This window comes from Pseudochaenichthys georgianus, chromosome 11, assembly GCF_902827115.2.
Source record: "Pseudochaenichthys georgianus chromosome 11, fPseGeo1.2, whole genome shotgun sequence".
NCBI classification, from domain to species: domain Eukaryota; kingdom Metazoa; phylum Chordata; class Actinopteri; order Perciformes; family Channichthyidae; genus Pseudochaenichthys; species Pseudochaenichthys georgianus.
In genome coordinates this window covers 11,339,882-11,364,315 of record NC_047513.1, presented here as the reverse complement: position 1 = coordinate 11,364,315, position 24,434 = coordinate 11,339,882, and the positions used below count along the sequence as shown (strand labels likewise).

Here is a 24,434-nt window from a genome sequence, read left to right as displayed (position 1 = left end):
AAAGATGATGGCTAAAAGATAATACCAGTGAGTTTGGTTTCGACCATTTGCCACCATCTCCCACACATTACCGTTAACCATTCTTACAACCATTTTGCTGTCTCTTAGAAATTGTTACAACATTACAAGCATTCATTATTTTTTATTTAACTTTCAGCACGTTTCTTAACTCTGCTAAAATGCTTTCCCAACAAAAATAACTATATGAAGATATATCATTTGCAAAAATAAATCATGTTTTTTGTTGTTGTGCGCCCAAGGGAGTATGAACAGCCCTGGTGTGGTTTATTCATATTAAGAATAGCCTTTGAGTTTTTGAATTAAATCTTCATATGTTCAAAAAATAATTATTGTTTTATTTGATATTTTACATATTCATTCATCATTGCACAATCATAGAAACAGTTAGGAATTATATTACCTAATACTGTACATGATTCTACATGACACAGAATCATGTATTTCAGTAACACATTCCAAGATATGGCAGGACGAATTCATTACAAAGTTCAGAATCTTTAACAAGGAAGGGAAACCTTCATATAACAATACCTTGCCGCATACTGCTACACTGTAAAACTAAATGTTTCTGTATATGATTGCCTCTTAAAACAATATCTCAACTTATAGAGGGATGTGAGCGTGCAGTAATTCCCTCATGGACCAGCAGCTATTTAAACCAACTCTGTTAACCTTTGAATTAAGAAAACAATTCTACAAAAGATGTCAAATGTCAGATAACTCGCCCTCATACCTCTGAACTGGGACACTTCTTAAAATACTCCATACCTCTGAGAAATGTTCCAGAACATTCAGTATCTACATAACACTCAGGTTCCTCCCCGGCTTCTCACATCCAACTTTTCTTTCACATTCTATGATGCTCAACAACGTGAGAAAACAATATCAGACACGTGTAAAACTTCACACAGTTTTAAAAAGCTTTCATTTGTGTTTAGATTTAGTCTAAATCCTACTGGAGATGACTGAGAAAAAAATCTACTGTTGGGTATCTCTCAATAAGGCTTATGTACTTCACTTATAACCTGCCACTAAGACTGGCATCCCTTTGTGCCCTGCTGCTCTCATTCTCATCCATCTCATCCATCCTATCATATTATTTATTATTACATCAGGCGTTTTGGGCTCAGCCAATCAGCACCATGGAAAGCTCCCTGCATCCATCTGTCGTCACGGACAACACCCCGGTAGTGGCTTGCATTCATTATTTCTATTTTTTCCAAGAAATCCATTGCATTAAATATTACATTGCATTTATGAATGGTGTAGGCTATGTACAATTTCATATAAATATATCTGAAATATATGTATTTGTGGCAGACTGTTCTCAGTAAGGGTTCCTTTGGTCGCTTAGCAACCACATTGTTAGGCTGCTCAACAGCTAGCCAACAGTTAAAAGCAGTTAAACTGTAAAACAATAACATTAATAACCATGTTTAACAGTTGATAACTAGGTAGGCTATATACATAAAATGGAGTCAGGATGAATATTATTCGTATTTTTTTTATTATAGCCTGTGGATCACCACACTAATAGCTTCCCATTCATGAAGCGACGTCAAACCGGCAATGTGTCAACGTAACTGGTAACCCCCCCACCTCAAAGCAGCTACTGGCCCTTTAAGGGTTATGTAGCCGGGCTAGCCGACATTGGACGAGTCGACCGTGCGTCTGCCTGCGCTGCGCTGCCATCCACATCATGGCCTCAACACCGACACCACCGAGGATGAAGCGACCAGCCAGCGGCCCTTCCCTTACCGGAGCGGAGACGGACGTCAAGCCGAAGCAGAGGCACCGGTAGAGGCGAGCTGCGCCGGGGAGAGCCGCCTCACACATCCCATGCCCCCCCGGTCTCCTCCATGCCTTCGTCTAAAGCCAAGTACAGCTATTCGATAAAGAGGGGTGCGAACCCGGGCGGCGGCGGCGGCAGCAGCAGCGGCATGAACATGACAACGAACCGGGATTATTCCGTTAATCTGTCGGTGCAGCAAGTGCTGAGCCTTTGGGTGCAAGGCACGACGCTGCAGCACCTCACAGGTATGCGGAATTCAAGGTGCCGTAATTGTGTTTTCAGCTGTTCTCAAACATACCCTCACCCTCAGCATGTATTGTAGGCTATAGTTGTGTAGGCGCGTCCATTTTATAGCAGAATAGCCAACGTGTGTAATATTTCACCTCACATGCTTACTGAACAGAAAGGGCAGAGCTCTGGCCATAAACGAGGGAGGCAACTGTAACACCTCAGCCCCATCCAGAGCTAATGAATGCCGGTTGGGCCACAATGAAAAATGCCACTCCTCTGTCCGCGCGCGCAGAAACAGTGGGTGACATGGAAGTGATCACAACATGCAGCTAATTAATCCTTGTGCTGCGTGTATGCGCCTTGACTGTGTAGTAAATGAAGTGTCGCCCCCTCCCTCCCATATCCTCCCCCTCCTCCCTTTGTCTCGCAGTCCAGTAATCAAGGGGCAATTAGAGGCAGCATCCTCAACTCTCTGGGCATCTGTCTGGGGTGGTCCAGAAACAATGAGGCTGATGTGAAAATCCATGCTTTTACCTATGTGCTTTTGAATGGTAGGACTAGGCAATAGAAGCTTTTGACACACCTTATGAGGTTGTACCATCGTGATGGGCTGATAGCTGTAAGGGAGATGACAACTTTTAATTGACAAGGCTTTCACCATAAAAAGGATGTTGCAAAGGTGATGATTCACACCTTGACGTGTGTTAAGGAGCTTCCATGGAAACGATCAGGGGTCGAAACACAGTCATGTCCAACTGAAAAAAAAGTAGGAGCATGAAAAGCAGGGTGAGGGCATTTTATCTCTTCCTCTAGGCAGGCCCAACATCCTCAGCAAGCACAATATTGCCGTCCACCATCTGCATTCAAACATAATTATTATTTCTCCGCCAAATGTATAAAGGGTAAACAAAAGGAGAAGATGTATAAAGGAACGACAGGATTGCTCAGTGACTGAAACAGAACATTATAGACATTCTTGAATCACTCCCTGCAGAGTGAGAGTGGAGCCGGGGCGGACATGTGTTCATGCAGAGTTGGCACAGACCCATCTTATGAAATGCAGCTGACATCTTGTGTTGAGAGACACATTAAGCTCGAACAAAAAAAAGAAGAAGAAGTTAGGTGCTGAGTCAGCAGGAAGCTGCAGAGCGTGTATAAGTTTGCGGAAGCAGAGCTGCAGCTGTGAGGAGTGGGACTCAGGGTGCACAGAACGACCCCGTCTGTAGACCTATGTTTCTCCAGAAGCACATATCAACTTTTGATATACATCAATCCCCTTTGCCCTTTCTTTCAGGCCCCCGTGGGAGTTGTCTTTAAGCAAATGGATTTCCTGTTTATGATTTGTGTGCTTGCAGCAGTTTCCCTTCAGCAAACCATAAAAGGAACATCATTTGGGTTATGGCTTGCAAACATGACGTACAGTATTCTGACAAGCTTTATGTTTCTATAAGGTCAAATGAAGAGGGTTGGTTCACACAAACGACGAAAACTATGCATGGTTAGATAGCACACATACGTACTGTGGTGTTTGTGTCATGTTGCCATGGTTTTAAAATATCACTTTTTAACCATACTCAAACAGATGAATGGAACTGTGTGAAGAAAGGTGGGTGGCAACAGACCATTTTTGGATTTCACTTATTGTGTTATGAAGTAAATGTTGATTGACCCAAAGGTTGTAGAAGAATTGGCCCTTATGTTGAGTCCTTGCATTAACGATGCAATACTGTTTACCTCTGTGTACAATCTGCCTGGGAAATGAGGGCTCAATTGAAGGCACAAGGGAAGTGCAACAAACAGAAAGAGGATAGCGCTTTGGTTTCCCCATGGTAGCTTATAGGAGCTATTCGTATTTAGCATAAGGTCTTTGCTATTCCCAGGAATAAGGAAACAAAAAAAGGATCCGGTTGTGATTGTGATAGCATCCCAATAATAATGATTGGAAACCCTACGAGGCGAAAACGTTGCAAAGTTATCTGGTTTTACTTAAAAAAACAAAAAAAACAATCCAAGGTCCATCCAAGTTTTTTATTATAACTACTTTGAAGAAGATAATACGTCCCAAAACAAATGTTTGTTGTAATAGGCCGACCTGTATTGACAGCCTGTACCACTGCCCCCCATAGGTCTGCAAGAGACTCACAATCAATGCATTTGGCCTCAAAGCCTTTATTGGAAACAGCTTTTTAAACATTGGGCTAAGATTAATAATATAAAGATGTTTGGTAATTCCTCAGATCTAAGGGAGGTCCAAAACTGAGCGACACTGACTGCAAACCTTTTTTATTGAGCAGGGACTGCTGGATTCACAGCACCGTGTTTGGGACAAAAATATAAATTCAGTTCCAGCTTTATCACAACCAGCCGGCCACACCTCACCTCCCTCAGTCCCTGTGGACCGGCACAAATCCATCATTCTGCCTCCTCATGGATGAGCTCCTGCAGCCCTGCCTCTCTGACTGCTTCATGTTCTGCAGCGGCCTGCGTGCTCATGCAGAAACTCAGACCTCTTATCAAGTGACCAAAAAAACATGGTACCCGGCTCTTTTTAATGCCTCAGTGTTGACCGGCGAGCTCTAGAGCTACCGTGCGGTCAAAGACCTTGTGCTGTTGTTGCGGATTAGCAGAAGTTAATGCTGTGATGTGACTGTTTTTGTATCTCTGAACATGACACAGCACTTGAGTGTAGCACCCCATACAGTAGGTGCTGTTTCTGAGCTGTGACAACCTGCGCTAATGTCCCCTTCCAGCATCTGCTAAACTGGAAACAATGACCTGCCAAGAGTCATTTCTATCAGCTGGAGTTAATAACCAGCCATGTTTATTCACCAAAACATTTCGGCCTGCAGACTTTCTCCCACTAGTGATCATGTAAACCTCACATTACATCAAGGGTGTAATTCTTCCAGTAGTGCGACAGAAATCCGTTTAAGCATTGATATGTTAGTTTAAAACTTTACATTATCGTTGCATCCGGCTGGGAAGGTGACTGTGTCCCAATTATCTGCTAAAAAAGATTTTTACTGACATTTTATTCTTATTATTGAATGTCAGTTTCAGCCCCCCCCCCCCCAGTGGTGTCAAGTAACTAAGTAAATGTACAAAACATTTAACTTGTATTAGTCTGAAATGGACCATTCTGCATAAAAAGTCATTTAACTTTTGGGTATTTTCTATTTTTATTTTCTATATTTTGATGCCAATACTTTTCTACTTTTACTTGAGTAACACTTTGATTGCAGATCTGGTACTTCTACTTTTATTTCAGTATAAGATCTGAGTACTTCTTCCATCTCTGCCCCCCTACAAACTAAAAGTTGCTGTATGAATATCTGAATTAAGTTAAAGTAATACTTTTATTTAGCTATAATAATCCATCACAAGTCATGCATTCAGAATTAAGGTGCAATGTTTATATTATTATCAGCAATGACCACAATAATTAATTCAGAAAAAGACACATTTCCTACTGGTTTACAAGGTAAATGAAAATTATTATTCCACCAATATGTTGTCTTACGTTTTCCACTTTGAGTCTGGAGCCTCCAACGCCTCCTTAATGCAGAGTTATGTTAACAGACTCCCTTAAAGTCAAATATGATTATTATTCTTGCTTCCAATTTTTGACAGAGAGGCCAACTTGCAGCGTTCTGTTGTCTTTCTTTTGTTTATGCAGCGCTTTAAGTAAACCCTGACGAATGTATTCTAAATGCTACGCATGTGTGGTCAAGTTGGTGAAGATGTTTCTTCATTTGCATGTATTTTGGCAGACTTGTGTTTTTATATCTGCACCGTTTCTGAAGCTGCAGCGCGTTGCTCTTTTAAATATATTGGGCCGTTGTAGCGCATTTGGTGAGACACCGTAGAAATCTTAATTTTGAAAAGTACCTGGACGCTGTAGCTTTCAGATACATTTGAATAATAAGTACAATTTGTGCGTAGATGTGTAAAAGCAACATAAAAGTTTAAAAGTAGGTGGTGCAGGACTCCAGTGGTGCTGGTCCCGGGACAGGACAGAGGTCTGTGAACACGTCCTCCTATGGCCCCACATGCTCCCGTCACGATAATCCGTTCAGGCTTAAGTTGGACGACAGATGCTCGGCCTGTGTAACTGGGACCTGATGAGGGATCCTAATGGAGCAGGGCGGGGTGTCTCTGGGTACTTCCCATTGGGCTAAAGGGACTCGTGTGACATTTTTGTAGCAGTTTTTGAAACCTGAGACGAGCATGTATAACTCCTCTTTAAATTGTTCTAAATGTTTTCTTTGGTGCCAGCAACAACCATACCAGGACCTAACCTAAAGGAAAGGCCTCCATTCAATAGTTTTAAATACATCTGTGTTAAGTTCAATTCAAATGTCTATATGTCGTCTATGGGTTTTGGACTGAAAAAACAAGACATCAACTTTGATTTTGAGAAACAGGGATGGACATTTTCAGTATTTTCTGACCTTTTTGTAGATCAATTGTTTGAAACTAGAAAAATAATTGCTAACTGATAATAAAAACCATAATTAGTTGCAGCGTTCGTCTTAGCTTAGGATAGCATAGGCCATCCTGTAGCCTCCTCTCTTGTCTCCTCTGGGACACATTCAAACGATTGGATGGACAACATTAATGATGCTTGACCTTGATTGATTTCTGGGTCACGGGTCTGAGGATGGAGAAGGAAGGATGGGCAAAAGCATAATTAACAGAATAGAAAAGATCCATCTCTCTGGCGGTTATATCCCCGTCCCGTCACAGACGTCTCCCTCCTCTCCTGCTGGATGGAGGCTGATGGTTGAAGAGAGACAGCGGCGATGTGACTGACAGGGCCAGTTGTGTGGGACAAAGAGCCGTTGTGTTGCCGAGCTGCCACGTCTCTCTCCATCCATCTCGACAGCTGATTGGCGGATCAATAGTTAGATGTAGGCGCTCAGTAAACTGTGGAACAACTAGGTTAAAGAGCTCCCTTCAGGCTTGGGAAATAGTTTGCAATAGAATTGAGTCTCCAGACATTTACACCACACAACAATGTCACATTTCCTGTTTGCAACTCAACATCCAAACAAAACAGGCCTGGATCGGTCATTTGTTTCTTCTTCCGTCAATTGCTTTTCTTCTAGAATAATCTCATGGCCAGCTGGCTTCTCCTTGCTCCCACGGTGCCAGTGGTTCAAAGAAAGGCCCCTCGCTGGCAAAGTGCGACAAGGCCAGGGCCCAGAAAGAAAGAAAGAAAGCTAGCACTCCAACACTAGGTACATGATAGGCTAAGGGGCGGGACATCTCTAAGCGGTGGACCAATCACAACAGAGCCGGGCAGCTAACCAATCAGAGCAGACTGGGCTGTGGTTTCAGACAGAGGGTGAAAAGAGGTGCTGCAGCACAGCCAGTATGAGAAAAATAAAGACCTTTTTGAACGTTAAAGCATTAAAACACGTCACAGTAGAGGCACAACATACTAAATAAGCAGAATGACCTCTGACACTTTTTTTTTTCTTGTCAAATAACTTGTAAAGATAGCACAATGGTACATTTTCTAAGAATAATTTGACAATTTGTTTGAATTTTGTGAATTGAATAGAATCAGAATGTATAGTTCCGTCACTTTACGAGCAATGCAAATGTTGAATTTGTCTCCACAAGGTAAGCTATTGTTTCAGACAGGACTTTTCATTTATTGCCTAATGTCCTCCTCGCCGCAGCTCGTGTACAATCTCACTCAGAGGCATCACAACCTCAGTCCCATTACCACGGTCGGCTGCCTCCTCGATGAGCCCTGACTTATGTTGTGGTGGCTGTAGATTGAAATCCTCCCTCTCAGACGTGTGCAGCTCAGACAGTATCTCTGCATCCTGATCTGTAGTTGCAGTATGCTCTCAAACAAAGTCTGTTTTGTCTAGTGTCCCAGGTTGCAGAAAAACATTCTTTCTGAGAAATGATATCTCTGAATTAGTTTGACAGGAACTATAGGCGCTTTCACACCAAGTACTTTTCCCAGGAATAGTTCCCGGAACCTTTCCCCGGAACTATCTAGTAAATCGCGTTCACACCGGAATAAGTCCCTGAGGGAGGATTACGCAATTTATGAAGCCGCTGACGTCACTTCTTCTTCTTCTGCTTTGGGTTTACTGGCAGGCCGCAAACAACTTCACGGCGAATACTGCCACCCGAAGTTCCGGAGCCCCCTGGAGTCCGGGACTTTGGGTGGCAGTAAATCGCCACCCGAAGCCCCGGGTAAATCGCCAGAAGCGCCGACACCTCCTCATCCCTCCACCTCCTCATCCCTCCACCGATCCCACGTTTTAATTTGTGTTGCCATAAATTAGTCTCTCTCCGTTGGTGCGCTGGGCTAATGATAATAATGCTAATGCAAGGAAATAAAATGGCGGCTTCACAACAACGTTTCTGAGTTTTACGGGGCGTGGTTTGCAATTCGCCCAGCCAATCAGAAATTGGAACCTTTTTCTCTCCAGGAAAGTCCCTGCTCTCTAGCAGGGACTAAAAAGGGGGTGAAAAGGTTCCCGAAAAAAAAAGATATTTTTCGTGTGAATGCAACATCCCAGGAACTATCGGAACTATTTCTGGGAAAAGTACTCCGGTGTGAAAGCGCCTATTTTATCTGTGCCTATCCAGGGGAGAATATGAAAATGTGATGTAAATCCTTAGGAATAATCACTTTTTTTTTGCTGACAGGGGCTCTGCAGTTATTTAGTTTTGTATTTACTTTAACGTTGGGGGACTTGTGAGCACAGATTAAATGAAGGTGAAAATCTATGCAGCAGAGGCTAGGGTATCATGAATTTTGGCCAATAGTGTGGGCAAACTCCTATTTTTTGTAATCACTCCATTGATTAGTCTGATTTGACCGTTGGCAGGGCTGACTGAATTGTGAAATGAATCTAATTGTGGCTTTTTTTAATGTACTATTATTTAGATTTCGGTTGAGTTTGCAATGTATTTTTTCAAGACTTTATCATTTGTTTTCACTATGACCAACATAACATTGAATGAAATCAACATTTTAATTGCTCCGTCATGGAGGCCCGGCTTTCGTGTTAAGATTAAATGAGATGAAGAAGAATTACAATAAATAGCATCCATGTATTTTTGTATTGAATTGGTAAAACCTTCAATCACAGTAGAATATTCTAACTTGAAGCCTTGTAAAACATTTTTGAAAGAACAACACAAACATGCCAGGCCTGGTTTAAACATTAATATATGAACAAATACATATACATTACAGTATAATTTCCGCAACTGTAGAAATGTCAAATATTTCCTTTTTTTCACAGCCATTGCTATTTCAAAATGGTGTTTATTATACCACAATGTTGCTTTGACTTCTTCTAATCGGTCAATCCTAAACTCTAGCAGTACAAAGTAAAATGTGTCACTCTTAAGAGTTGCAGAAGAAGTAAAAACAAATGCCTCAAAATGTTTCTTTAGTACAGTAGATACAGTAGATAGAGTAAATGGACTTTGATTACTAAACATTTCTGAATCTCCAATGTGTATAGTTAATGGATTCTTGCTAAAAAGTTGAATAGGTTGATTCTGTGTTTATTGAGTCTGTTTTGTCCCCCCCGTCAGAGATGTGGTACTGGGTGTTCCTGTGGTGTCTCTTCTCCTCGCTCTTCGTCCACGGGGCGGTGGGGCTGCTCATGTTGGTCATGCTGCAGCGCCACAAGAGGGGCCGCCTCATCACCCTGGTGCTGGTTAGCGTGGGGTTCCTGGCCTCCCTCTCCGGAGGCGTCATCACCAGTAAGTCTATTCCTCTCCATCACCCGCTCTTTTTAATTTTTTTGGTTTAAGGCTGACCTCAATAGAACTCAGCATCCAGTCAGACTGAAGAAGATTGGAGGTGACAGGGAGGGAACGAGAGCGGGATGTGTGTTAACTCCTGTCAAAGAGAGGAACACCGGAGCTGACAGGGATTTCAGATTCTTGTGTTTTCCTGTTGAGCTTCCTTTTGGGTTTATTCAGCACAGGAAGCTTCAAGCACCTCTGAGAGATATTGAAAACACATATATATATATATATATATATTATATATATATATACATGTCTGATTGTTTGATTCAATTCAATACCTCGATGTGGTGATACATGGTGGCTTTTGATCCATTAACAAGGTGTGTACACACAAGAAAAGTAACGACTTTTAAGATAAGTAATGAATGAATGAAAACTTTATTACAGACTCAGGGTCCAGATAAAAGACAAGGCATTACATATAATAAATTACATACATAGCATAAAAAGAATTCATAGTTTAAGAATAATTTAAATCAGTGTCCTACAAAGAGACAACTATACCAATGTCTCCACAGCTGCGATTGGTAGCGTGTAGTACTAAACCTTATGTTTGAAAAGGCCAAGAGGATTTCATTATCAGAGTCATTAAGCCGGCAAATACATTTATGCATAAGATTTCTTAAAACAGCTTGTAGAGTATTGACTCCTGCAGCCACACACATTTCACTTGCACTCGACCATCGAGGTCTCTTCAGCAATATTCTCATGGCATCCTTATAAGCTACTTGAAGTTTCCGTAAACTTGCTTTTCTGTAGTTTGACCACAGTGTGCCGTTTAGAGTGGTGTGCAACATGCTCTGAGCAGAGACATCTCCACTCCATCTGTACACGCACCAAACCTACGTAGGAGAATGCTTGCTTGTGCATACATCATGCGGCATTGCCTATAAATATCTTCATCGTCTGTCATTTGTTCTGTAATAAAGTGTCCAAGATATTTTAACTTATTACAGACACTAAGATTAATATCAGACAATTTAAAATCAGGACATTTAAGACATTTATCTTCTTGGGTTCTAAAGATCATGACAGCACTCTTACTGGCGTTGTATTTGATGTCATGCTCCACACCATACACAGAACAAACAGCAAGAAGCTGCTGGAGCCCAGCGCTAGATGGACTCAGCACAACAAGATCATCTGCATACATAATATGGTTCACTAGTAGCTACTATCATGCATCCAGTATTACAGGCTCTCAGTCGCTCGGACAGATCATCAGTATAAAGGTTAAAAAGAACTGGGGACATCATCCACCTTGTCTGACACCATTGCTAACCCCAAATGGGGCTGAGACCCTATTGCCCCATTTGACTTGCATAGTCTGGTGGCCATACCAGTAGACCAGAACTCTCACAATGTATTTGGGCTCCCCTCTTTGACTCAGCTTAACAAATAACTTCCTATGATTAACACGATCAAAGGCTTTAGAAGCATCAATGAAACACATAAGAACTGATTAGTTATTACCTCTATATGTGTTGACAATTTCCTTTAAGGCGTATATACACAAGTCAGTGCCATGTTTAGCCTTAAAGCCAAACTGGTTATCTGTTGAGTTAATAAAGTCATCTAATCTGTCCAGCAGAATTCTTTCTAGGACTTTTGACAGTATGCTGGCTAACGCTACGGGCCTATATATCTAGGCTTCCCACTTTACCGGCTTTGTCCTTAATAACTGGACCAACAGAACAGACAGCATGGAGTCTGGTAACAAGCCATGACTCATAAAGGCAGTAAAGCAGAGAGAAAGAAGAGGAGCTATCTTTACACTGGCATATTTAAGATGTTCAGCAGAAATATGATCTACACCACTGGCTTTGTTGTCCGACAGCTTGTTTATAGCTTGGCACACCTCATGTGGCGTTATCACCATTGACTCATTGTTATCAATATCATCTATACAGTTCACTTTGGACACAGTTGAATAAGGTACTATAATGCTGTCGCCATAACTCCGCAATGTTGTCTGTTCCAGATGTTCCGTCAACAGTGCATGGTAGAGATATTTTGCAGTTATTAATAGCCCTCACTTCTTTCCAAAAATCCATAACATTGTTACTTAGCAGCTTCTTTGCCATGGAATCGGCCCTCATGGCTTGCTCATTTTTACAGATGAAGCGGATAGCTTACTAATACATCTTGCATTAGTAAGCTTCTTGTACTCAAATGCAGACCCTTGTCTGGGTCTGCCTGCCATAGCCCATGATGTGGTGGCTTCACAGGCTTCAGCATGATACTCATGCTACACCTATTCCAGCCAGGCCTGATGTTATGAGTCTTATTGTTACTTTTGTAGTAAGGCTTACTGCCTTCATACAGAGCACTTACTATATCACTGTACATGGAGCAGATATCACTCCTATGCTTTGCATCCTTACAGTTAACATCACTACACATAATTGCATCTCTAGGTAGATGAATATTAGTTAAGGATGTATCCGTCTGAGCATAATAGGATGTAATGTCTTCCTTTGTAAGGGTTGACCAGTCTAGTTTTTCTGTTTGAGCACTATTTACATTTCTGGTTAGCCCAGGTAGATGTTCGACATTTATTGACATAGCAACAGGTATATGATCAGTCGTTGCTGTCCCATACAGAATGCTCATACACTCAAGTGAAGCATGAGCATCAGCTGTACTAATACAATGATCAAGCCATGACGTAGTATGCCAGGCCTCGCTAATGTAGGTATAACTATCTGCAGGCAAAAGCACCTTGCTTGACAATATAAAATTGTTATCGTGACAGAACTGAGCCATATGCTTGGCAAATAAAGAGTTCCTGTCTGAGATATCTGCATTCATATCCCCAATGACATACACACAAGAAGAAGTATTGCTTTGAATAAAGGAATTAATTAAAGCAAGCCTATTTAGATATTCATCCTCATTTTGATGACATTCATAGGGTGTATACACATTTAGAATAATAATTCCTTGTCATTGTGAGTAAACTGCACCAGTCGGCACAAAGCCTAACCACATTTATTGATGAGTCAAGGTTCTTATTCCACAGGATAGCCACACCCCCTGATATCCTTCCTCTGACTATTCCCATGCCAAAGTCAGTAGTAGACTCCCCAGCCCCATGGAAATTATCATTGAAAGAGTTCAGTTTTTCCAAGTCTTGCTTCGCTAAAAATGTCTCTTGCATACATAGTATGTCACAGTTCTCCAGAAGGTGGTCAACTACAATGCGGCGAGCTTTATCCCCTGCGCTCTGGCCCATACGAAGGCCACGACAGTTGTACGACAAGACCCGAATAGTCATTTAGCGAGACAAGTGAGTGCCCATTGCACCAGCAGGCACACTCATTCCCCCCGCAGTAGGTGCAGCGTTTGAGCCGATAACTCCCGCTCTGCGCGGCTCATAATATCGCCGGACAAATGCCCCTTCTGGCCAGATCTCCGGATTGTACATTTCGCTGACCTCATTGCATTCAGCAGATACTTTACATGAACCGTATCTACCGTGTATAGTGCCAATTGTTTGGCAACAGGCAACCTCACGGCCAAGTTTTTCTTTAAGATACACACACAAAGTTTCAGCATCGAGGTCTGGTGAGAACTTGGAAGCAAAAACACTCACCAGCTTAGTCTTGATCACTTTGATGTTGCCCGCAGCTCCGGTGCCAACAATAGGCACGTTACCGGATTTATTTTTCCGCTCGGGAGCAACAGTGCGCAATCTTGGTTTATCAGCAGCCTTCTCTGAGGCATGACGTCGGCCTTTTTTCATAACATGACTCCACTTTGGAGAGCCTGGCAAAAACGTTGATCCACTGGGACTATCCATTGTTGGAGTAGGGAAACAAATTTGAAAACGACGTTCAGACAATGATCATTCCTTTCCCTCAAATGGGTTTAAAGCTGAATCATCCAATATAGAGCGAGCTGTAGCTTTGAATTTTCCACTTTGTAAATGTTTGACACGCTCTTTGCGTAAGAACGTGTGAAATCAGTCGACGTGGAGAAGAAAACTAGCATAGGCGCTAGATTTGGTTTGAAATTTGGATTCATTTTGTGCCAACGAGAACTCTGATTAGAGTTAGAGGAACATTGCGACACATTGGCAAACGCACTTATTCACTTCCTTTCTGAGAGTTAGATGAGGAGATAACACTCTCACGTCTGTATGGTTAGCATGAAGCAACAGAGAGCAGGTGGTTAGCTTAGCATAGCATAAAGACTGTAACATTGGGAAAAGGCTTTTAACTACCAGCACATGGAAAGCTCAAATACTAAGAACATATATCTCTTGGTTGTTTAGTCTAGAAACTAACATTTGCAAATTTAAATTTACATTACGACTGGAAATGTTTAATTACTAATGCAAACATGCTACCTGCAAGGCTGGGTGGGGAGAGTGACAAAAAACCCAATGACAAATAAGACAAATCTCATTCATTTATTTTGTTAATGCACCATTCAATCATAATATACTGTAATATGAAATGACAGGGGCCTTTAAAGGGCACTCCAGTGATTTAACACATTCAGGGCAGAAAATTATCCAAGAAGCCACTTGGCATTCAAATGAGATTAGCTTGTCCACCTTAAAGGTCATTCCACCTTAAGTGGGCCTGTGCTTCAGGTAAACCGCTTTACTTTAACCAGCAGGTTGATTGCAAATCAGCATCTCTGTGATTTGTGGTTATATTTTTTGTTTTGCACGCTTTTTAGTTTTCCCTGTGCCTTTTTTCGGCCTATTTCCTGGTTGAAAAATATCAGCTTCTGTGTGGCACATTTTAATTGTTATAAATATAAGAGTTTTGAAAACGTTTTGGGGAAAGTCCAGGATGCCTATATCACTACAGAACATGGAGACCATGTAGATATTGATATAACATTAACATAAATAAGCCTAGATAATATAACATTTATCATTTTTAAAATGATATATATTTTTAGTATAATATTTCTAATTTAAGTGGGGGAAATGTCAGTACATTTGAATTAAATGTAGGGGTAATTTCTGATTCACATGTTCCTGTTTGATGGAAGGGTTAGGGTTAGTGTTACCAGCTTTTGGTTGGTAACACTTTCACTAGCAGGAACCACGCCACAACAGTGTGATGTTTGTACGTTTATTGAAGTGACATGTGAATGATGTGAGGGGGGTGAAGGGATGATCTGGGAGGACGAGCTGTGGTCCGTGCAGTGGGAGACTCAGAGTGGGGGTTCCGTCTCCGGCATGATCTGCATGGGCTGATTACGGGCCCCCAGACAATACCTGGAATTAAGATGTTAGTATATACAGTATATGAATATAAATGTTGACGGGCAGAGGATGTTGGGATGGAGGGATGGAGGGATGAGGGATGGAGGGCTGTAGGGATGAGGGATGGAGGGATGTTGAGGTGAGGGAGGGAAGAAGGGATGGATGAATGTATCGCTCGGTGTGAGTCGGAAGGGGAACTGTATGGGTAGAAGGGAGAGGGAGGGTGGGTTGAGAGGATGGAGACAAGCAGTGGCCGGACGTTTGGCCGGATATAAATAGGGGTGGCCGTGGTTTGAGGCGGAGTTTTAGGCGTGGCCATGCTCCTGAACCTATGTTAACAATTGAACCTCATAAAGTATTCGGATTCGGCACCGAGCCCCACATTACAAAAATCCAAATCTCAGAAATATACAGTATTTCGGGTCTCACGAATACATAGGTCGGGCAAAATGGAAAGAAATCATGATAATAATGATAAACAAGAATATTTGTACTGTATTTTTCTGGTGTTGATAAACTGTACTGTACTGCAAAATCACATGTAGAACAAATGGGAACAGCAATGCATCTAGTTTTTCTTTGTATTTGTTTATCTGAATGCACTCCACTTATTGTTTGTCTGTCTGTTATATATGCACCGTGTATATTTGTGTCAATCACTGTAACACCGCGTGATGATCCCAAGGTGTGTAAATAGCCCTAAATCTATCTGAGTGTAGGGCAGGAGCTCTTCTTGGCTCAACTCAATGAATCACTCTTCATCATAGATACAAGCTGGACCCCAACATAGAAATACACTTTATTATTAATGTGCAGCGATCAGGGAGAGCAGACTATTGACTGTGAACACACACACACACACACACACACACACACACACACACACACACACACACACACACACACACACACACACACACACACACACACACACACACACACACACACACACACACACACACACACACACACACACACACACACACACACACACACACACACACACACACACACACACACACTTTCACCCTCTGTGTGTACACCAGCCTGGCTTCAAGTCAAAGTGAGGCAGAGCCCACGCAGAAGGACAGGAAAGGTCATGTAGTGTAAGAGCGAGCTGCCCATATATGTCTGGACTCATGATTATTCATTGATTTTAGGGACAACATATATGTATTATTATATTAATCTTGGTACTTGTTTTCAAATAGTTAAAATGACTTTTTACAGCAAAATAAGAAGCAATCAACTCATACAATTCATTAACTTCTCCTTTACTGTTGTAGGGGTGTGTGGGTGTGATTTGATCGGAATGTATTGACAGAAGAAACCCTCTAATGCCGACACAATTTAATCAAGATAAAGTATAGCGTTAGACTATTTTTAGCTTCTGTTATTATATGTACAGCACTTTGGCTCGACCAAAAATCGTTTATAAATGTGCTATATAAATAAACCTTGATTTGATTCTGTTATGTGACGAATTTCTGAGTAAAACGGATTATGTGGGTGAGGTTAAGTTACAAAACGGCTTTATAGTTTTTTTTTCTAGGCCTTTATTTGCATTCATTTTCAACATTAAACGTTTACCCAATTATCCATTAGCTGTTCTTGTTTACATTGTACCCACAATTTACAGACAGCTACAAGACCACTGGATTACTTTGATACCGGAGAAAACTTTAAAATCATTCTCAGACAAGATCTGTACTTAAAAGGTATTTTTCCTGCTAATTCTAAGCGGATGTTTAATAAGGCTGAACATATATAATGATGTAATCTAACTGAATCTGAAAATATGTCTAACATCTCTGTGTTCACTGTCTTTTGTGATGCAAATTCCTGCAAGCAGACCCTTAGGGGTATACAACAGTAGAATAACATCCTCCATGTGCAAGACAAATTACAATAACATTGACTGAAGAACATCCTAACATTTCCAACAAATACACAAGTATAAATAATACATATTTCCCGTATTTGTTGGATTTAACTGAAAAGTACCTAAAGGACACAGAATAAGAACAGACCTTTTCCAACTGAGCAAATAAAAGAAAACCAATAAAAAGGGGCCGAGACCATTTTATGGTAACTGTTACTGCTTTTATTACTTATTTTATATATTTGTTTTACCCTTACTTCACCACACAGCAACATATCATTGTTCCCGAATCTAATAACAACAAAGATTATCCTGTTCTATTGCTCGAATGGCAGTTTTATTCCTCCATAGTGTTTGTGAATCTACCCATCTGTTTACTTGCAGTGTGTATTAACGCTGATGAATGTGCTTGTTCTTCCTCCCACAGGCGCGGCGGTGTCGGGGGTGTACCGCGTGGCAGGAAAGGACATGGCACCGCTGGAGGCTCTGGTGTTCGGCGTGGGCCAGACCGCCCTCTCCGTCATCATCTCCTTCTCACGCATCCTGGCAACTCTGTGAAGTGAAACCCCCTGGACGAGACGAAGCACAGACTCTGAGATGAGAATGAATCGAGCCTGTCGGAGACTTTATGGTGGCTGAGCGTGTGGAAGGAGAGGAAGCAGAAATGCTCTGGACCTTGGGCTGGAAGCAGGACACGGCACCCCCCGGTGCCCGTGCTCCGTAACTGCCACAGTCAGGCCGCTCTCCAGAGGCTGTCTTCATGTGAGAGAGCAGCACCAGGCGGCCATCCTCAGCTTCTGGACTTGAAAGCCATGTTCCGGGTGTTTCCAGAGTTTCAGCAATTGTTGTGCCAAAAGCCTTCTCTGGGACATCCAGATGCCTTTCATGGCCACTGACTCATAAAGGCTTTCTGTTGCAAATGTAGAGGGGAAAACAAACTATTTTTTTAAAAACCTGACAAGACCTGTAATGATGATCTGATTATCCTTCGGTGATCAAGAGTTGCTCAATGACACCATTTTTCTTCATTATTGAACATCAGCCTCACCTCTCGGTCTTCACGACGTTCAGAGTATCAATGATCATTCCTTTCCTTCAAATGGTTTTAAAGCTGAATCATCCAATATAGAGCGATCTGCAGCTTTTCATTTTGCACTCTTTGCGTAAGAACGTGTGAAATCAGAAGACGTGGATAAGAAAACCAGCATAGGCACTAGATATGGTTTGAAGTTTTGATTCATTTTGTGCCAACGAGAACTCTGATAAGAGTTAGAGGAACATTGCGACACATTGGGAAACACAGTTATTGACTTCCTTCCTGAGAGTTAGATGAAGAGATAATGCTCTCACGTCTGTACGGTTAGCATGAAGCTATAGAGAGCAGGTTGTTAGCTTAGCATAGCATAAAGACTGTAATATTGGGAAGCAGCACATAAAAGCTTGAATTGTAACTTCTATATAACTTCTATCTCTTGGTTGTTTAGTCTAAAAACAACAATTTGCAGATTTAAAAGGGGTTATGTGACTGAATATATTTTGGCTAAACACAATTACTTAAAGGAGTGAAAAGCTAGCTAAGAAATAGTCTGCCACAACCCCTTTTTAAAAATACAAAGTATTGTTTTTTACACTTACACAAAACGAGATATAGAACGTTAAATATGCACTCACAAGAGATTGTTGGCATATGTTTCTTTTAATATAGTAAGGCTAGCTGTTTCCCTCCAGTTTCCAGTATTAGTGCTAAGCTAAGCTAACGTTCTACTACTTCCAGCTCATATTTATATCTATTTATTTCTATATGGACATAAAAGTAGTGTCAAACCTCTAATGTAACTTTCAGTAAGAAATTAAATAGTTGTTGAAATGTTCCTTTAAAGCAAACAGAAAGGTCTGGACAAGCCCTCAGAAGTGTTTGCAGGTTTGATACAGGTCTCATTAGTGTAAGATCAGGTTGATCTTATTCAGGTTTTAAGATGTATCGGTTTTAAGAAGGGTCGTTTTGCTGCTCGAGAGTCACATCTTCATACAAAATTCCATGTCTGTGAGTCCAGATTTCCTGTAATAACGTTGGAATGGAGCCGTAGTATTACTAACATTGTCTGCAGTGCTCCAGCATAAATTCCCCCATGGAGACCCTCCCCTGTCTGGAGAAGGTCAGACGGATTCTGCTGCTCAGACGGCCATTCTTCTATGGCTTCCTCTTTTCTTTGTTTTCTCTATCAACCCATGTTAACTTTGTATATTGTACTGAAAATAACTGCCTTGTTTTAGCACAGTGTGCGATGATGCGACTCTGGTGTGACCTCATTCGGTAATCACAGTAATTATACACATAAATGTATCAGTGATGATAGACACTGATAATCTTGTTTTGGGGAAAGCAAAGAAGAATGTGCTTGAAGCCTGCTGTATTTACTCAAGAGTTTTCTCACTGAAAATAGATACACTGATTTATTTAAGTTTAAAGCTCATAACTTGGCCCATAAGCACTTCCAAAGTAAAACAGTGTATCTAGTACGGGAGCATTATTGTCGCTTAATTTGTTATCTTTGTGTCATTTAATTGATTTTATTCAAAAAATTGATTAATTTTTTTCAGTTTTTAGAAACATTTGCACATTGGCTCGTCCCCCAGACAAACCACAATTTAAATGAATTTGACAAAAATGTGTTATCTGTGTGTGCCGTAGCTCTAAAGGTAAATGATGTGTGTTTATGAGTTATATAATTGACACAGCTCACCTTCAGCACCAGCTTAGCCCACACAAGGGCGCTATTGCACAGAAAGGAAGTGGCAACCGAAATGCCTGAAAGATGATTGTAGATTTAAAAAGATGATGAAAGTTCTACCGAGTGTTTTGATACAAACATTTGACAAAAAGTCCTAATATCCCCCCAAGAAATTAAAATGTAATCTTAAAGAGAATTCATGTGAGCCCCTCCCCTTTGTGTCCACTGAACGCTCTGCACATTACCCATGCTACCTGCTTGAATGTTTTTAGCTCAATTTCAGGGACCAAGTGTGAGTCGCTGCTGGTGAATCACCTGCTGCCACATCAATGACATCTCTGTGAAGCTGTTTGTGGGGCGGTTTCTGCATGTTTGCGTGTATGTGTGGTTCAGAGGAGAAATGTGAGTGTTGTAATTGGTGTCGGACCATGTGGTTGTGCATGTGAGTAGTGTAATAAAATGTTCTTTCTTTTCATTAGAGGGGTTTGTACGGAAGCCCTGAGAGGCCAACATTTCTGGTGATCCATTTTCTAAATCTGATCTAAACTATTCAGTGTTTGTTACTTAGGAACAGGTGAAAAAAAGGTTTATATGTACACAGGTATTTTTGTAAATAGTGTTTTTCGGAGACATAAAGCTACATTTACAAAGACACTTTTTTTCATTTGTGTAAATGTGGATGAAAAAAACATTTTGCAGGTAAATTATTATTTATTTATTAGGGCTTTTAGCCACCATAGTCCTCTTCTGAATAAGAACTAAAAGCATTCATGATGTATTTAATATATCGTGTGTTAGAAGTAAAGTTCTGATGCTAATCTGCCACTTTGAGTCCTTTTTTTAAATGAGGTAATGGTGCAGTATGACAACAACAAACACTTGATCCTGGCAACACTTGTTTTAAACCCACCTGTTTCACAGATGATTTAATCTTTGCTTAAGTCATCCCGTCATCAGGAGAGAAGACAGTTTAGATCAGACTAGAAAATGAATCACCATACATGTTTGTATTGTGTTGGCTTCTCAGGGCCTCCATAGGTGTTCACATTGTTTTAAGCACCCCAAAAGTGTCCGAAAAGGCAAGGATCCTATTGTGAGTGACGCTGTGAAGATCAGCTCATCTTACAAAATGTGTTGGAAAACATTGTTTTTTTCTGACAATGAAACTGCAAGAAATGATGGACTAAGGTTGTTAAATGAGTGCACTTGCTGTACATCCTGAGCTGTGTATAGCCATAGTGTACAAAGTCCTCTGATTTGAACAAAATAACCACTGGATATTATTTAGGTTCACACCCAGCGCAGTGAACGCTGATGATGAGTGCTGTGTTTCTCCGCTCCAGGTTATGTGATTCAGCCACCATTAAAGTGGCTGTGTAACTGACTGTACTGCAATATCCAAGGAGGTACCCAGCAACTAAAAAACCCCTCTAGACTTTTAAAAATGCCATCGCACTGCAGCGAGACGCCCAGCTCAATAATTCTGTCTCTTTCATAGGCTTATAACTAAAGCTGCCCCTTTGGTCTACTGTCGTCCAAATGCCACATATCCCCCCCCCCCCCCCCGGACGCTTACTGTGGACCCGCTGTGATGCATGTGCTCAGATAACGTGTGAATGGGACTATACGGACAATCCAACAAGAGACAATGTTGTACAAAACCCAACGTGGGCACTTGTAGATATGTACAATATGTTCCTTTTTTAATTTTGTACCAGCCAAACCGCTGATATTTATAACTATTGCCTATTTATGTACAAAGTGTTTCTCCTGTAAATACTCAACAGTCGGTTGGAGTAAAAAATCTTTTTGCAGTATATTCACTTGGGAGTTTTGAATTCTTTATCATCATGCTGTGTCCTTTATCATTCCTCCCCCTCCAGTTTCTGTCTGCTGATTCACTTTCTCCGTACAGGTTTTCCCCTTCCTCCCTTTTTTCCAATCATTACTCATGTGAGAGAACATGGAAATACTTAATTAGCTAAGCACTGAAAATGTTCTTTTAATTTAGTTAAACTCAGCAAAAGTTGACGGTTTCTTTTGTATGTAATGTCAAACTTTTAAAATTAAGTTCCACACTCAGCAGAGTAATTGGAGTTCTTTCAGCAGCTTTGTGTATAAAGAATAGCAAATCTGCTGTGTGGTGTGACTTCAATCAGCCATGATGGCGACCGCAATCAGCCTTAAAATGAGTATTCGGCATATTTTCTGTTGTTTGTTAGAAGTGATTTCTTAAAAGATGACAGGTGTTGAATTGGGGGTTATTTGTCTGTCCTTGGAGCTGATAACGGTGATTAGCATAATTTAACATTGTGTTTATTATTACATTCTCAAAGTCACAATGAATATGCTGCAGCTGCTGCTGACAATTCTACTAAATTAGTACCCATTATCAACCACAATAGATATTTTTGGCTTTTGAATGTTATCCATCACTTTGGCTGTGTAATCGTGAAAATTAAGACTGGGAGTTTTTTTCCCCTTGTTTTAGAAGTTTAACCTCAACTTGTATAATAAGTCATAAAGTGTTAAGCCAAAATACAGTCGCATCCTCAAGGACAAAAATATGCCCCTTGAAACCCATTAAAAACACTTTTTGATCCCACATCCATTACAGCATGTAATCATACTATTATACCAGGCTTGACTTCTAGAGCCATGGCCTTATATCTAAGATATTATTATTTTCTACCAGATAGAGCCATTTTCTCATGCCTGCATATGGGCCATGTTAATGCTATTTAAAAGCCAAACTAAATCAAGTATGTATCTGTGGCATTTTAAGACATGGATATTTTATGGCTAAGGATATCAGATGATCTATTTTAAAACGGATGCTTAAGGGATTAAAAAAGGAAACAACTTATCAGAACCTTCTTTACTTTTCAAACTGAATTCCTTTCCACATCAGAACATATCCATGTGGCATTACTCATCCAAATGATTTAATTGTAAACGCTTCAGAATTGGCTGCTTGTCTGTGAATTGAAACAATCACCCTCATTAGTGTTTCTCCCTTTCATGTTTGCCCCCTTTGTGAAAGCAATCAAAAGCAGCATCAAGCTGGCACACAGAGCCCAGTTGGTGAATGCATTATTATTCACTGCCGCTCTGTTTCTATTGTCCTCGGGGTCAGAAGCGGCGTCGTCTCCATTCGTGGCTCGTCTCCTGGTGGCACGGGGATCATCATCAGCCACATCAGAGAGAAGCAAACATTGTTCTTTGTTGTGAGGAAGTTGGCTGACTTTTATTTGGTGGTATCATTCCCAGAAACGCCTCCAGTACGTTATTTGTTTCATGTTTGTAATGACAGGGCCAGGACTTCCTTTCACCGTTTTATTGTGAGACCACACAAAACATTTTTCAGATATTATTCTCCTATCTGATTTGACATTTCGCTGCTATTCCACCCTAATGATGTGTTTTCCTCCCTGGCCTTTCAAAACCTACACTCTATAACAAATCTCAATAGAACCAATTGTCTAATCTGATGTGTTCACAATGTGTTCACAACGATGATGGAATTTAATTACCATGCTTGTGGATTTAAAAGGATAAATGTATTGACTATTTATCACGTTGTTTTTTGTTATTTTTATTCTTTAATAAGGAAGAGCAGGGGATTGTGTTCCTTGTTTCCACTCAGCAGCATCTATGGAACGGTAGGGTTATTATAATATGAGACAGAAAAGGAAGAGCAGAGCTGATTCATAATCGGCCAGGGATAGTGGCTTTGGTATGTATGGCTGTTTGATGAGTGTTTGGGAAACTTGGGAACATTTGCATTCGTATTTTAGAGGAGACAATATTGTTTATGCTCTTATCCAACCTTAAAGAGGGTTGGCAGTTTATTTTAAATGTCATTGGGGAAGATATGTCATACTAAACCTTCCAGAATGTTGGAAAAGGCAAATGTAAAGGCCTCATTCTGCAGCTCTGTTCATGCACTGTTGTTAAATGTATGTTTTATATCAGTTAATACGCAGAAATCGCCTACATCTGAAAGCCTACTGATGTCATACTCCTTCAAACACACCCACAAATGTGCTGGCTTGACTGAAGACATTGATACGTCAGAAACTGAACATATTTCTACCATTCAAACTGCATTTGAAACATCTATCTCTGTTTGTGTTTTTGCAATTTCATCTGCCAAGCCCTTAGCATTGACTTACAATGTGGTCTCTGGGAACAAATGAATAAGCCTGATTATTTCAGGAAAACTTACATTTTATATAATCCATCAGCAAAGTAATCAAATAGTTTTTCGTTCATAAATATACTTTGTTATTCTGGAAAATATGTGCCTGCCTTGCATATTTATATAAACCAATATAAACGTTGTGTCGAAATCTGTGTCCCTACCCCCTCATTTTCACTTACTCAACCCCTCTGCACCATAAAAACCAAAACAAATATACAGTATGTCTATGCATTGCACTGCAATTTTCCATCCTTCCACTAGATGCCCTCAGAGTCTCCAGCCTGTCTCAGTCACCTGACTCTCTCATTCCCCTGCTCACCCGTTTCCACTTCCCTAATTAGCCCTGCACTATATAACCGGCCATTTTCTACTCATTCCAATTCTTAATGTTACTTCATGCCTCACTTTCAGGCCATCTGAAGCCCAGAGCCTGCCAACCTGTGAGATAATAGCCACTTTCACACCAAGGCTGCAGTCGAATAGTCCATTTAGCTTAGGAACCTTCCTAACCGAGTGAAATGACCCGGAAGTCCCTCAGTGGCAGC

The 24,434-nt window shown here is 40.9% G+C and overlaps 1 protein-coding gene across 1 annotated transcript; it reads left to right on the top strand.

Moving 5' to 3' along the window:
* The first annotated feature begins 1,651 nt into the window (after window positions 1-1,651).
* On the top strand, window positions 1,652-21,502 carry tmem170b (transmembrane protein 170B). Its single transcript, XM_034095252.1, has 3 exons — window positions 1,652-2,058; window positions 9,623-9,793; window positions 17,381-21,502. The coding sequence occupies exons 1-3, from the start codon at window positions 1,881-1,883 to the stop codon at window positions 17,509-17,511; spliced, it is 480 nt and encodes a 159-aa protein (XP_033951143.1). The 5' UTR covers window positions 1,652-1,880; the 3' UTR covers window positions 17,512-21,502.
* Window positions 21,503-24,434: the final 2,932 nt, after the last annotated feature.